At 39.2% G+C, this 15530-nt stretch overlaps 1 protein-coding gene across 4 annotated transcripts in view; it reads right to left on the reverse strand.

Moving 5' to 3' along the window:
• The window catches only part of NUP153 (nucleoporin 153), a 45848-nt gene that overhangs the window by 2242 nt on the left and 28076 nt on the right, over positions 1–15530 (reverse strand). For 3 of the 4 annotated variants that reach the window (XM_080639560.1, XM_080639562.1, XM_080639559.1), the window contains exons 11-21: positions 15179–15308; positions 13473–13610; positions 12623–12715; positions 12294–12384; positions 11908–12024; positions 9718–10332; positions 7611–7814; positions 6120–6965; positions 4092–4460; positions 1848–2120; positions 423–582 (exon numbers count right to left, since the gene is read on the reverse strand). In XM_080639560.1, coding sequence (XP_080495686.1) covers positions 423–582; positions 1848–2120; positions 4092–4460; positions 6120–6965; positions 7611–7814; positions 9718–10332; positions 11908–12024; positions 12294–12384; positions 12623–12715; positions 13473–13610; positions 15179–15308 — 3036 coding nt within the window. The remainder of the gene's footprint in view (positions 1–422; positions 583–1847; positions 2121–4091; positions 4461–6119; positions 6966–7610; positions 7815–9717; positions 10333–11907; positions 12025–12293; positions 12385–12622; positions 12716–13472; positions 13611–15178; positions 15309–15530) is intronic. The other variant, XM_080639561.1, reaches the window with a different exon arrangement.

Raw genomic sequence — 15530 nt, forward strand, 5'->3', positions numbered from 1 at the left:
AATTCAGTAGCAGCACTGAGCAGATATTCCAGAACAACCGTTTCATAGTCTTGTCTCCCTTGTTAGCAGCTGGCAACAAATGGCTTATGATGAACAGGAAGAAGAGGGTTCCAGAAACCAAAGCCAATTAAAATCTCTTATTCGGAAGATAAGTAGCAGTGTAAGGGCTAGATACAGACTTTACCTTTCAACAACAAGACAGTTATGCATATGTTGCTGCATGTGTGGTATTTCTGACTGCTGGGCTCTATTCAAGATAGCACTGCTTAGTGAGCCGGTCATGCTACTATAAGGAAGGATGCCCAGCTTGGTCTCAGACTCCAGGGTTCATCTGAACACCTCATGATTTACAGCAGCAGAGACTGAACGATGGCCACCATTATCACCCAAAGCTCAAGTGTAATTGTGATACGGTCTCTTACCCCACTGTAAAAGCTGGATGCTGGCTGAATGAAAATCCTAACAAGCCAGAAGGCTGTGCCGGTGCTGCTGGTGCAGGATGATTCGCACCGAAAGTAAATACTCCTGGGTTACTTGGGAAGTTGAAATTAGAAGTATTACTTCCAAACTGGAATACAGAACCTGGGAAGAAGGGATGGAAGCGGAAGAGAGAAACAAAGTTGAAATGGGAGTTTGTCCTTTCCAGCAAAATCTTCACCTTCTTCCTGCTATTTTGAATCAATTTTTACAGGTCACTCCTGATGACAAAGCTGGGGCAGGGGGTTCCCCACAAGTACCCCCCATCACCATAGGAAAAGCACATAGAAGAATTCATCCACTTCAATAGAGAATCGTAAAGCGATTCTTAAAGTAACACTGCTGGCACACTGATTGCTAACTCCTGTACGACCGTCACATTTAGACCTGTGCGTACTGAAGCTTATTCATAAAGTCTTAAATCATAGCATGGAATCGTGTAGATTTATATTTAAGTAAACTTTCTTGTGTTCATGCAGTCCATGCTGAGACTCCCCTTCATTTAACGTGTTAACACAGCAGCTCATCTTAAAAAAATACCCGTAAGATTCCTACCATCGAAGTAACTGATAAGCAACACCAGAGAATCCAGGGAGATTTTTATCTTTCAACAGCTACCTGGTAAAGGGAAGACCGACTGAGAGATACGGTGTGCCAACTAATGTACTCGTTAGTACAAAGGTATCGGTTACTTTTACTGGATGCTATTTTGTAGAACTTCTGAAAAGAAAAAAGGAGGCTTTTTCCCTTCAAGTATTTGACGTGACGGTATCAAATACATACACTCTGGCAGTGGGGTTTTTCTTTTTGAATAATTACTAGTGTGGAACAGGGCTTTCTTACACTTAAATTATAAGGACCACTCTACCCCGTTCCCAAAGAAGAACACTATTTAAAGTCTCAACCTGCAAGTGCTTAAAATGATCCCAACCATATTCTTACACAACAAAGCCCCTGGTCCAAATAAATGGTGAAAGCCTGTTAATGAAGTCAGATAACTAAGAACTACTCTTAACAAATCCAAAACCAGTAATGTTGTGTTGCTTCTGCCAATCTTAGCAGTGAATACTCCATGGCTCTCAATGCTTCCTTTCAATCACTAGATTTCTGAGGAAAACAAACCCCACTATTTAATGGTTGGGTTGCAACCTCTGTGTCTCCTAAGTCTCCTGTGGGGAAGGCTTCCTGAAGCTGGCGTGCTTATGGCACATCCTCCACAGCCAGGAGTGAGTCACAAATGTCTTAACTCCACACCCATTATTTTTACCGAGGGTAATTCTTACACTTAAGTACAGGCAAAAGGCAGAAGTCTTCTCAAATAGAATATAGCATCTTTGAGACCAGAAGGGAAGACGGTGGTCTGCACTCACCAGCATTGGGGGTAGCAGAGCCAAAACCCGGCTGCTGCGCCACTTGCTGTCCGAACACAGAGGGCTGAGTGCTGCTCGTCACGGAGCCGAAGGCAGGAGGAGCAGGCTGACCGCCAGCTGAAAACAACGGTGTCGACAGGGTTCCAAAACTTGGAGCGCTTGGCTGGCCGGACCCTTGGCTCTGGCCAAATGCTGGTGGCTGACTGGTGCCAAATGTTGGGCCGGCAGCCGGCGCTGGAGGCCCAGAGCCAAACAGAAACGAAGAGGATGACCCTAGGGGAACGGAAGAGGAATGTCAGTATGTGCTTTTATATCCTCCCCCAAGGATGAATCTAAAATCAAAGGTTCTAAGACCCCATTGTCTGGTAACTGAGCAGTCATCTGAATTTCAAACTAATTGTGTGAGTATCGAAAACAAATACTGCCTCAGCCACCATAGGAATCAAACCTCTTCTTGTAAGTAACATGAGAAACACATGTTTACGAGAGTCAGACAAAATCAAATCTCAAACACACTGTCTCACCTCAGATTACTGTGTTAACATTCATGTTCTGGAAATAGATTCCTACAAAGAATACATTTTAATTTGTATTTACTAGAAGCTGTTCATATCCCACACAAAGAATATTCATTCAAATCGTATTTTTCAACCATGCAAAACACAGCTCCTGATCTACCAGGATCAGGACATCAATCTTTCTTGTCAGGAACTGCACCCCTCCCTGGCCAAGTGTTTATCACTATTAACTCTGAAGGCTAAATCAAGCTTGCAGTGATCTCTCTATACTCAAACCCTTGGTCTAGCAGAGTAACTCCCTATGTAACATCAACAACCACCTCATTTGTTTAGCTGCTTCTGTTCTACATGGCCAGCAGAAATAAAAACCAAGAATACATGACTGAAGAGTGACTGTGAACATACACAGATCTGCAATGCAAAAGGGACATTTTAAACATCACTTTAATGCAATTTAAGCAGCCTTCATGCAACAGAAAATACCCTCTATTGCGCCCTATCTTGGAATGGCTGTTTTTCCTTCAAAGATGACGAACAGATATGCTAGAGAGGGACTCTTCATCAGGAACTGTAGTGATAGTACAAGGGACAAACTGGGGAGATTTAGATTAGATGTAAGGAATAAGTTCTTTACTGTGAGAGGCTGCCCAGAGAAATTGTGGCTGCCCCGAGAAATTGTGGCTGCCCCATCCCTGGCAGTGTCCAAGGCCAAGCTGGACCTGGCTTTGAGCAACCCGATCAAGAGTGATGTGTCCCTGCCCGTGGCCGAGGGGTTTGGAATGGGATGATCTTAAGGTCCTTTCCAACCTAAACCATTCTGTGATTCTATGAAAAGTTAATACAGCCTTCTGCATGAAAAATAAACATCCTTTGTGAAGATGTTTGAAATACAGTGTTACCTACTAAGGAAATGACACTAAAAGTTACTGATTTGTAAGCAGGTTAATTGATCTGCTGGGTATTATAATTTAGGACCATTTTCTCCCTGTTCTGATATACAAAAAAGCATGCAAATTTAATTTCTGTGAATTACAAGGTTAAGCAAGCAGATCAAACTAGATGAAGTCTATTCTTCACAGGTTCAATCTTATTTCCCACACACAGCTAGGCTAGCAGATGATTCAGTCTTGCGTCATACTGCTAAATTCATGCAGTGGGGCAATGAACATAAAATGTGAAGAAACTTTATATAGATTCTCATTTGTCTTCTCTAAATTACTAGAAAGTTAAGAAGCACTGGGCATAAAGCTTATTGGAAATCAATCTTGCAGCAGCAGCAACTGCATGTGGGGGTAATGTGTTCATGTATACTTGTGAAAGAAGGATCTTGCCAATCTTGACGTTATTTACAACAGCTGAGAGGTTTAGGTATGGGAGAGAAACACAGGGCAAGTTGTAATTCATTGACTTCTAACTGTAAGCACGGGACTGACACTGAAACAAAAGAAACTATCATTCTCATGGTGAAAAGTTGCTACACAAATTGAAATCCAGTAAAGGGTTATCCTTTGCATAAAGCAATGCTGCTGTCATTTCATTCCTAAACTGTATTCCACAATGTGAAAAACCGAGTCCCAATTTGTATTGTTGAATGCAAATACTCAGTATTTTTCTCTACTGCCAGGCATTCGGCCTACATATTCTCCATGGTAAAATCTTACTGAAACAGCATTTCCTTGGTCCACTATGTTATGGCAAAAACGAAAAGCATCTATATAAATCATACCTGTTGAACTCGATGTGGTTGTGGCTCCAAAGGTGAAGCCTGAATTTGCTGCATTAGTACTGCTGGCTCCTGAGCCAAAGAAAAATGAAGTAAGACCTGTGCCAGTGCTGGAAGATGTGGTTGCTGGTTTGTTTTCTTGAGAGAAGCCAAATGACTGAGAGGCTGCAGATTCTGAAGAATTGCCAAAAACAGAGCTGCTCACAGTGTTGCTGGGTTGGCCAAACACGAAGGGAGTGGGAACTGGCTGAGGATTTGAGGAGGAGATGGCGCTGCCGAACACACTGCTGCTGTTGGCTGAAGTGGTGGGTACGACTGTGCTGGAGGAACTAGAGCTCAAGAAGCTGAAGGATGGCTTTGCTGCTCCTTGATCTGAAAGGAGGAACAGTACATAAACCACCACAGAAATGCCAAATGAAGTACAGCAAACAGATTCTGTTTCAGTCACTCTACAAGAGCAATCCTGAATGAAGCCTCAACTACTCTTTCAGCTACTGCTGCTCACATAAGATCCAGATTTAATGTGCTGATTGCTGCCATCCACAATTAACAGAATGAAAGAACTGTGAAGAACAAGGACTCCACTGTAGTCTAGGCTTCACTGGTTATAAACACTAAGCATGGGCTGTCATTTCCTGAACCAGTCAGCATTAACCAGTCCTTCTGAGCAATTCAAGCAAGAATATTTCAGATGTTCTTGGAAGAACATCATCAATCCCCTGCAACAGTTCTATATGGCTTTGCTCAGCGGAGTATTGAGAAACACAGTGATACAGTTTCATTTGTAGTTTGTTTGAAAATACAGCCCCATGCCTAAAGGTTTACGCCAGGCAAAGCTTCCCGTCCTCCAGCCTAGCTCTTACAAGCATAAGCTCATTGTACTTCAGCACCTGCAAGACCTGATTTTAGGAGCAACAGAGAACAACCTACCATGAAGACCATTTTACAAAGTACTGAGTGGAGCTTTACGCACTTAAAATAGAGCTGTCTCTTTTAAAGCTAGTCATTTTTCAGCTTCCCCTAAGGTGCTGGTCCAATTCACATTAATAATTTACGATCCTGTTCTCAATTTCCCACCATCTTTTTTTCCCCAGCAGTTATGGCTCCTTTTCATCTATGCCATTTTTAAGGGACTATTCCATTCTTAAGAATGCTTGTTAAAACTGCCTTTTTGCACAAAAAGCTTCATCAAATTTCCACAACTAAACCAAACTCCAGAACTTTACCTGGCAGGGAAAAAAAACCCCAATCCAATCACACACCTCCCCCTCCCCTCCCACAAAGCCCATAGTCCTCAAATCACTGTAAGAATACTGTGATTAAAATCAGCACAACCTTATGTATTGCTTTTATTCAGGGTTACTTAATGATGTCCTTTTCTGTATCACTTCTGAAATAAGGAACTAATTCTGTTCTCTAAAACACAGTTGCTAAGTCATGCAAATGGAATTTAACAACCACAATTTTTCCACACAGTTGATCATCACCAAAGAACTTTAATCCTCCACTGCAGACTTTCAGCAAATTAAAGGAATACAAAACAATGTAATATTTATGAAGTGATCTTTATTCCTCTGTAGCAGTAGAGAAACTACAGTATATCCCATAGCATAGCTGTGAGTATATGAGAGGAAGATAATCCTTCTCTCATTCCTTTTCACTATGAAAAACAACACTAATATGAGGCCTCATACTGCATCATTCTATAGATTTTATCACCAGCTGAGCTGGTACTACAGAGACAATACAACTTCTGTGCTCATACAAGAAGCATGCAGGTTCCTTAAGTTGTGGCATTTTTTTTGTCTAAACCTAGTGTTAAAACTCAATGAAGTCTAAAAAGGAATTACTACATATTGTCTACGTATCAATAACCAGAACTAAAGACAGGCTGCAGGTGCTAATTAAAGATTTTCTAAAGCTCTAATACATGCTATATATCAAGTCCTACAGATTTTGTCCCATATGGCCTCAGAGGTGTTATCTGATGGACACGAGCAGAGAAGCAAAGCCAAAAGATGTTCTGCTTACCTGAAGTACTGGTTTGTGCCCCAAATGCAAAAGATGGCTTTGCCTGCTCACTTTCCTTCTCCGATGGTTTAACAAAACTAAAATTGAATATAGGCTTTGCTGTGCTCTCCTCTTTGGTATGCTCAGCCGTCCCAGCTGAAAAGACAGGTTGTGTCTTTAACTCTTCATTGTCAGCTTTCTTTCCAAATGCTAATGGAGCAGCAGGAGTGACAGAGTCCTGTTTCTCTTCTGTCCTTCCCAAAACAAACTGTGAGGCAGGTGCAGACTCCACACTGCCAAAAGAGAATCCTCCCTTCGTCGGAAGCATTTCATCCTTTTTCTCATCTGACTTCTTAAAAGCAAAAGCAGGTGATGCTACCTCCTTTTTTGCCACAGTTCCAAAAGTGAAGCCACCAACCCCGGTTTTATTCTCATTGGTAGCTATGGAAGAAGTAGAGCTTGTACCAAAACCAAAGCCTTTCAAAACTGGTTCCTCTTTCTTTTCCTGCTGTCCCAGGCTTGCTGTCCCAAACTGAAATGTTGAAGGAGCCTGACTGCTTGTAGATGGAACTCCAAAAGTAAAACTGTTACTTTTGCTTTCTTTTTTACTGTCTTCTGATTTAGAGTCTGAGGAAGAAACTCCAAATTTGAAGCCCCCCGAACCAGTAGGAAACTTAAATCCCCCAGTCACAGTGTTGGAGGATGAAGATTCAGATGCAATGCCAAACTTGAAGCTCCCTTGTTCTCCAAATTTAAAATTTCCTGTGCTACTTAACGTATGAGAAGATTCAGAGGAGGATGATGACGGGACACCGAACGTAAATGATGGCACTGCAGCATTTGTGGACACAGCAGCCGCACCAAAGCCTGTGGAAATATGCAATAATGTCAAGTTTGCAATGTAAGATATAGAATCATAGAATCATAGAATAGTTAGGGTTGGAAATACATATAATACATGCAGGCTTTAGCTACATGGCTTGGAATATAGTCCTGAACTTCCCAAGGTCAAAACTGTTTAAAAAACCCCAAACAAAAAAAAAAAAAAAAACCAAACCACAAACCAAACCAAACTCCACTCTTCCACTTTATGTACACCTTTTCGCAGTGTCAGTCTTTTGTCCACCACCTGGCTTTGAAAAGTACACTGCTAAATTCTTTGAAAGATTATGCTTTTAGCCTAAACTCCAAGTGAACAATACATAAGGCTTGCACAGAACGACTATGTCACTAACACATCCTTTTCTCTAAAAAGCATAACCTTTTTCTGGTGAAAGGGTGTGGAAACAAAAGCACATTACCTGACTAAAGCAATATTCCTAGGCAAAAAATGAATAGTTTTGCTGTACATCAAAGGAAAAATAACTGTACTTAAAAAAAACCCCAAAAACCCACCACCACACATACACACAAAAATACCCAAAAAACAAACACTGAAAACCTAAAGCAAAAATAAACTGCAGAATGCACACTTTTTTATTATCATTATTTATTTATTTCAGTAAGTATTACCTTTGAGCTCTACTTTGGTGCCTGGCTTCGCGCTTTCACAAGCTACACATTTTGTGGCTTCTGCTTTGTTTCGGACCAAGCAGACCTCACAATCCCAGCTTCCTTCAGGCTTTTTGAACTTGTCTAAATCCAGAAATCCTCCAGATCCACCAGAACCAGCAGAAAATGCAGGAACACTGCTACTAGTCACAGGCACTGAACTCCCTGAGAAATAAGCAAGATAATAAATCATGGTGCTTACATGATAAAAGTGGACACCAGCTTTTAAAGAAATTCTTAATGCTCACTATATTACAAAGTGGGCAAGCACAGCAGAAAAAAAAAACATCAATCTACAAGTTCATTTCAGTTAGACTCAGAGAATGTAAACAACAGAAACACTTAGATTCTTTATTATAATCTATATACAGTTTTAAGCACAAATTGAACCATGGCATTTAAACAGCAACCGCAGTTCATACAACAACACAGCCTGTTTCAGACGTAAATTAAAAGGTACTGTATTCAACCAAAACTACTGAAAGGACTTCTGGTGGCATGAGTAACCTGCAGTCAAAATTAGCAACCATTCAAGTTAATGATCACTGTCAAGTAATGCAAAGCTGAGAATTTACCACAATGATTCATCACCAAATCCCAGAGACAGGTATGTTAAAAACCACATTGTGACAACAAAACAAAACAGAGAAGAACTCAAAGCTTCCAAACCTACAATTCTGTGCTCACTACACAAGCTACACTGTGCTCAACACCGGCAGAAACCTCCATAAAGAGGCCTGAAACACAACACTTGCCATCTGATTTTTCTCCCCTGTAAAGGAAGAGATGTCACTTGATGCTGCACCCCAACAAAAAACTTCAGCTCCGTAAGTGTGAGGAGCGAAGCGGACATGCAGTAAGTTGCCGTAATTGTCATGTTCACCTACAGTTTTAAAAAACTGAGGGTGGCATTTAAGAGAGAGGCAGAAGATAACGTCCCAAATTCAAAACAGCAGAGACAGGAACTGGCCTTCTCTTCCACAACACATCCAGAGGATTTTTATCCTCTCATTTTACCTGCCTCACTCATCCCCTTGAGAGATGCAGAACTGTGCAATTTTCTGCACCATGATGGTACGGCAAACCCTCACATCTCCAATATTCCTCCTTGCAATGGCTAGAGTCTCAGTCAAAAGTCCCTGCTGATCACTCCGAGGCTGCAAGTCCATGAGAATAAGCTCCCTCTGAAATACATTATCTGAAGAAATTCTACTCTTACTTACTGTACAGGGTAATAACAAAAGCACAATCCAGTCCGTCAGAGATTACCACCACCACCACCTCCCCCGGATATATTTGTAAAGGTGTTATTTAATATAATAGCATATTAAATGATGTTAAGAAAGTTAACAGTATTTTTGTGTGTGCTTTAAAAACAACAAGCCACACTCAAAATCAACTACAGTAACATATAATGGGAAGCACCCCAGCATTGCACTGAAGAAGGCACTCACCTCCCCATGGTCAGGAAGGACCTCAACCTTCCAGAACAAGGTCACTCACGTTCTGGAAGGCTACCACTGGCCCTCACAGGCATAGCTCAAAACAGGGTTTTGTTTTAGTGTAAGACAACTACTTAAAGACTACACTGTCTTGCAACCTGCCTTCATACCTGCCTGCTAAACTACACGCAAATGCCGAATGGAGACATTTTTAGCCATGTTCTGTAAACACAGTTTCAACTTGCTTTTGAAAGAGAGAAAGACCCAGTAATTTTTAACTTTATGTCTATAGAGTTCACATTTTTCCCAGTGAACACTAATAAATAGGTTTTAAGTTAATGAAGGCATCCAGTTTAGTCATCGTTCTTCATTACTGCAAAGCAGAGTGTATTTGCTTCAATTCAGCTCTGCACTAATACAGTTCACAATCAGTTCAATTCATGTGAGGGGCTGGAATCTGGGCTGCGACCTCAAAAGTGCCTATAACCATTTCTGCAGGCAGCCACTAATCCATCCTGTTGGCATGCAGCCATGCTGCTGAAAATGTTTTTAATAAGCAACATACTTTATTCTGTTAAGAATGCACAGAGGCTGAAATTGGAGCAACAGAAAAAAGAACAACATACCTGGTTTCTCAGACTGACAAGCTACACATTTGCTGTCTTCTGCCTTATTTGACACAAGGCACGCTGCACAATCCCAAGAACCTTTTGGTTTCTTAAACTTGTCTCCAAAACCCAGAGTGACTGTTGTGTCAGTGCTGCTGCAGGAGGATGTCACTGTCACTGCGTTGTCTGTGACTGCTGGCAATGTCAGGGCAGGCATTACCCCTGTTCCAGGCTTTGGTGTCTCACATGCTATACATTTAGTAGCTTCAGGTTTGTTCTGGACCAGACAGGTATCACAATCCCATGTGTTGGGTGCTGTTTTAAATTTGTCTTCAAAGCCTAATGTCCCCACTGTAGAAACTGCTGCCTTAGAGGCAACACATTGGCTTGAGCTTATTGTCTGTTTCGTACTTTCAACTGTTGACACTTTAGCAGCTTCACATGTTACACATTTGCTATCCATGGTTTTGTTTTGCAGACATGGGTCCTGGCTGTCAGACTGCCAAAATGAGGATGCTTGTTTAGAGGTGTCTTTACCTGCAGAAAAACTACTTATTGCAGGCCTTGTATAGACCACAGTGCTTGCAACAGGCTGCGCAGATGTAGGGGAGTGTGTTTTCACAGAGGTAAAGCCTAGTGAAAAAATAAACAGGAAGAGATCCCATTGATAAATCAGTACCCTCATTACATGTAAGTTACTTAAAATCTAAATGACAGAAGCTTAAACCAAGTGCCAATGGTTACTTTACATTCTGATTAAATACAAGAGGAAGTCCCTGGAAACCTTATGTAAAGGGATGAAATTTCATATGCTGCACTGGGATGCAACAGAACATTTATTTAAAGCTTGATTTAAATCTTCATTTCCAAGAAAGTTTTAAATACAAACTTTCACTGGTAGATACAAGTGTGAACAAACAGTACTGAAAGCTGACTGTCCATCAGGGACTAGAAATAAACCAATTTAATTTTAAGACACCATGCCCAATTGAATCAAGTTTCTAAAGCTATTTCTGCCATAGTAGCTAACTCACATTTACTTTAGCAGCAGTGCAGCAGTTGGTACTTGGAGCAGTAATCAGCATGGTATCTCCCCACAGATACTGAATATTAATTAACAAAAATTAAGCTAACAGAACAACTGTTTGCTCAAAATGCACTAGACATAGGCCAACTCCTTATTTAAAGTTGCCAATTTTAACAGAAAGAACCAGCCATATGGAAACGCTAAAGAAAATGCTATGGCAATGCATCTTAAATAGCAGCATGAATTATTGTAAAGCTAAAAATAAGATACTTTTAAATGTATTTATTATGTTGTTGGTTTGGGTCTTTTTTTTTGTACCAGAAAAGAATCTTTGAACAGTGGATTTAGAACCTGCTTCGGTTAAACTGCTACAGAAAATGAACGTCACTTCACGCATAGGTCTTTCCTATGAGCACAGTGTATTTTCTCTCACTTAGCTCCTTCAATATAAAAAGGCACTGCCTTCTTAATCATATAGATTTGCCGCTTCACAAAAAACATCTTAGTGCAACTCAAGGCTTATGGAAAAGATCAAAAGATAAAATCCTTTTTCTTAAAACAAAAAGCATCATCTATATACATACACTTTATTAAGTAGTTGAAAACAACTGCAATTACTTAAAAGTAAAAATTAGAATAAGGTTTCTAAAGTGAAACAGCCCACTTTATTTAAAAATTATATTTAAATTCATAGTTAACATTATCATTTAAGGCCAAAAGATTTACAACTTTTAAAACATTTTTAGGAATGAAACTGTCTTTACTACTGTTAATTTCCAGAGATGGTGAAGGTTGGAGAGGAATGTTTGTAAAGTATTTTACAAACATTTCCTTTCAAATTCCATCATTTCTATTTATTTACAATGAAATACTGATTATTTTGCTAATTCATTTTATACTTCATTTACCACTGCATCCAAACACATAAAAGACAAGTAATGCATCTGGTTTGAAGCTGCAGCTTTCCTCTCAGCAATAAAAGCCACTTTGAATAGAAGGGGAGATCAACCTTAACAAATGCAGAGTTTAACATAATGCTCTCCTATGTTTTTATTTATGGCTAATACTGCATTAATTGGGGGTTTGGTTGCTGTGGTGGGTGTGGCTTTTTAAAAAAGTAATGCAGTTATATGCTAGCATATGTTTTACAATATCTTTTTAAAAAGAGTTCATAATCTCACCAGGGCTTTTTAGAATGTCTAACACACTTCCTTCCTTTAAGAATTTTGCAGGTTTGGAGGGGCCATCGTATTCTTCTTTTTCCTTCTTATTGCTGGTGCTGTTTACAGTGGTGGTATCTTTAAAAACAAAACAAAATACACCATTCACAAGGAAATCCACTTAAAATCCACATGCTAGAAACATGACTTTACAAGTTTCATGTCTCTTAATTCTAACTTGTTTACAACAGTTTATAAGTACAATTTGGTTAAAGCAGAAGTGTCACTGAAAACACACTTTCAGTGGAATTGTTAATATGCTCAAAAAGGACAGATTTGCTGTTTAATATACAAAAAAAAAAAAATCAGCACTTCAGATCTCAAATGCTAAAATTTCAGATCCTTACCTAGAGTAAGGAAGGATGTCACTGGTGTATCACTGGATCCAGCACACTCTGCTGATTTTGCAACAGGATCACTAAATGTAAACCCAATCTGCTGTGAGAGAGAGATATTTTTCAGATTCTGAAACTAAAGAAGCTTTAATCAAGTTTCACACACAAACAGTAATCTGAAATCCACTCTTCAAACCTTTGGCATACATGTTGGATGAAAAATTGTAAGACAGAAACCTGTATATTTGTTTCCCCCATTATCAGGGCCAACTTCATTTTCTTGTTCTGCAATATTCTACTAAAGCATTGATAAAAAGATGAGCTTTACTTATTTTACTTACAGACAATGGAGGTAGCACTTCCGCCTCAGTAGATTTCACAATTGGAGATGAAAATCTGAACACAGGACTGCCAACATTACTCACTGGTGGTACCTGTATTTTCAAAAGAATTAAGGTTTGTAATCACCATGGTGAAACAATAGCAGCTACCTGAATTCACTAACAGGTGTCCTGAGGTGAAGCTGGGTAGTCTGATGTTTGATACTTATTTCTAACCCACAGACCAGAGTTACAATAAAATAAAGTTTTCAAATAGGCATATATACTAGACTATCATGAAAAACAAATCCCAGAAACTAAGAGAATGTATTTAATATATATTGAGATATATATATATATATATGAGATGTATTTAATATATATACATCTAAGTAGCATGAAAAAGCAGATGAGGCAGCTGAAGAACCTTAAACTAACTCAGCTCAATTGTAGTCAGAGCTTCAGCAAATACCGCAACATGTTAAAGCAGGTACCTGCTTCAAAATGTACAAGAATATTTCAAGTACTCTGGAAGAGATGAATGTTTATTTTAGTGCAACAATATTCTGATTATTGCACCCCAGGCTCATATTCCACACTAGGCTTATATGACCACTTATGCTACCTCCAATTTAATAACTTGGCATAAAATCCTGACAAAATCTCCATAGCATTTGAAGCAGTTGCATAATTATCTTAACCAGAAGTTTGCAAAGTATAAGAAGATGGACAGAAGCCGAACCAAAAGCTTTATGCCCCACCATCAGAATACCTGATTTATTCAACAGGATATAAACTAATGTTAACATACAACAAACCAGACGTATACCCATCCTAAAAATGTATTCACAATATACAACCAAAGGGTTACCTTCATCATCGCTCCTGTTGAAACAGTGGTTGGTGATGATGAGACAGTACTACTGGCAAGAAAATTAAAGTTGAACGAAGGCAGCGATGCAGTACTGATGGGTAAGGGTACTGTCGGTAGTACTGGTTCTTCCACCTCCTAGGTGTAAATTTTAATTATTGTAATTTTAACTTTCTTTTAAGAAGTTGTGAATTTTAATTTTTCACTTTAACCTGAAAGTTACAACATTCTTTTTCTCTTTTACAAGACCTACTGCCTTCCTGCCCCATCCCACTCTTAATTTCCTCACAAAGTTAAATACAACAAACAGACCTACAGATTAAGAATGAATCCTAACCTCTCCAGTTCAGTCTGCCACATCATTTTAATTTATGGCAGGCCTGTTTCCATGTGATTCTACATTTACCACCTGTCCAGAAAGAATACTGCAAGTTAGCTCAAAATTGTTACCTGTGCAGAACAGAGAGGGGCACAGATCAGATTTATTTTTGTTTTCTCTACTTTAGTTATTAAGCATCAAGAGAAACATCATTCTTCCCAATTATCCTCCCATCTCTTCAATTAAGAGTACACTCTCAAAACAACTGAGAAAGTGTTCCTCTTGCAAAATTAGGTAGGGCAGCTGTCAAAGTGTCTGGAGTCACTACTGCACTGAACTTGGAAAAAGGTAATGTTTAAGTATGTGGATTCCATACAGTATCAAACCAAAGCACAAAACACCAAAAAAGAAAGCCTGACTAGCAGCACAGGAGATCATGCTCTGGTAAATCTAGTCTGTATCATGTATCAGGATGCAAATTCAAAACTCCAAAATCAGAGTACCTTAAAAACGTCTGGTCTTATCCTTGCCTTTCAATGATTTGATTCCCAAGATTTGATAAGTTTGGCTATTTCCATTTAAACCTATCTAGTCATAACTTGCACAGTACCAAGATCTACTCAGAAGTGACTACGCAGAGATATAAGTTGCTATTACAGAAATTTAATGTAGCCGACAGCTTACATCTTTCACAGTTTTTATTTGAAGAGTCTACTGGACTTCAATATTCAGACCATTAGTATCACAGAAATGTTCTCCAGTATTAACTATTTCTTCATTTTTTTCTTACTGATGTAAATTTTTTATATTTAAGATTCAATAGTAGGCAGCTTGCATTAAAAAAAAAAACAAGAAAAATGATCTTTGAGATAGCCAGGACCATGGTTTTATTAAATGGACTTTTCGCATCAAATCAAAAAAACCCCCTCTCATTATGAGTTTGGTTAAGTGCCAAAAATTGTGTATTATCATCAGCAGATATGCAGAACAATATCTTCTGCTTCAGACTCTTGGCCTGTATCTGTCCACATGACTCAAATATGAAATAACAAATCAAATAAACTTTCCTTACTTACTTGGCACTTGTTTCATGCATCATTCCTTTATAAAAACTCTACAAATGTTACCTCCACCAAAATTTGTTCATTTAACTGTTAATGAGCAACTTTATAGTACGAAGCATCTCCAAGAATATGACTAAAGATTTCAAAAATGTAAAACCAAAGTTGAGGCATTTAAACAGATAAATAAACTGGAGCCTGCCCTGGAAACACAGCAGTAAAACCACAAAACTGAAGTGGCATTACTATGAGGCAACAGAACTGGCATACTTAGCTAGTTAACTTCAGTAACCTCAGTGAGAGCTATTAACTTAAGAGTCCTTTACCTGTTGTTCTTGTCCAGGTTTTGACACATAGTGCACTCCTCTTTCCCTTCTCATCTTGCCACCACCACCCACTCCTCCTGAAGACAGACCGTTGGATGCAGGAGTACTGAATTTGGGGTAGGTCAAATTGCTGGCATAGAATAAGAATACGTAGGTTGAAGAAAGGGATGGAGAGGTGGCAAAAAGGAAAAATGAAAAAAAAAAACCAAAAACATCAACTTATGAACTAATTGTTTCAAGTTACTGCAGTCACTGTTAGTCCTAGAACTGACACCTTCCGACTGAAATCAGAAAAAACACTGTTTCACAAGTTGCTAAATGCTGGTGAACATCTCTTAAGTAAGAGCAGCTA

This window comes from Psittacula echo (genome assembly GCF_963264785.1).
Source record: "Psittacula echo genome assembly, chromosome: 2".
NCBI classification, from domain to species: Eukaryota; Metazoa; Chordata; class Aves; order Psittaciformes; family Psittacidae; genus Psittacula; species Psittacula echo.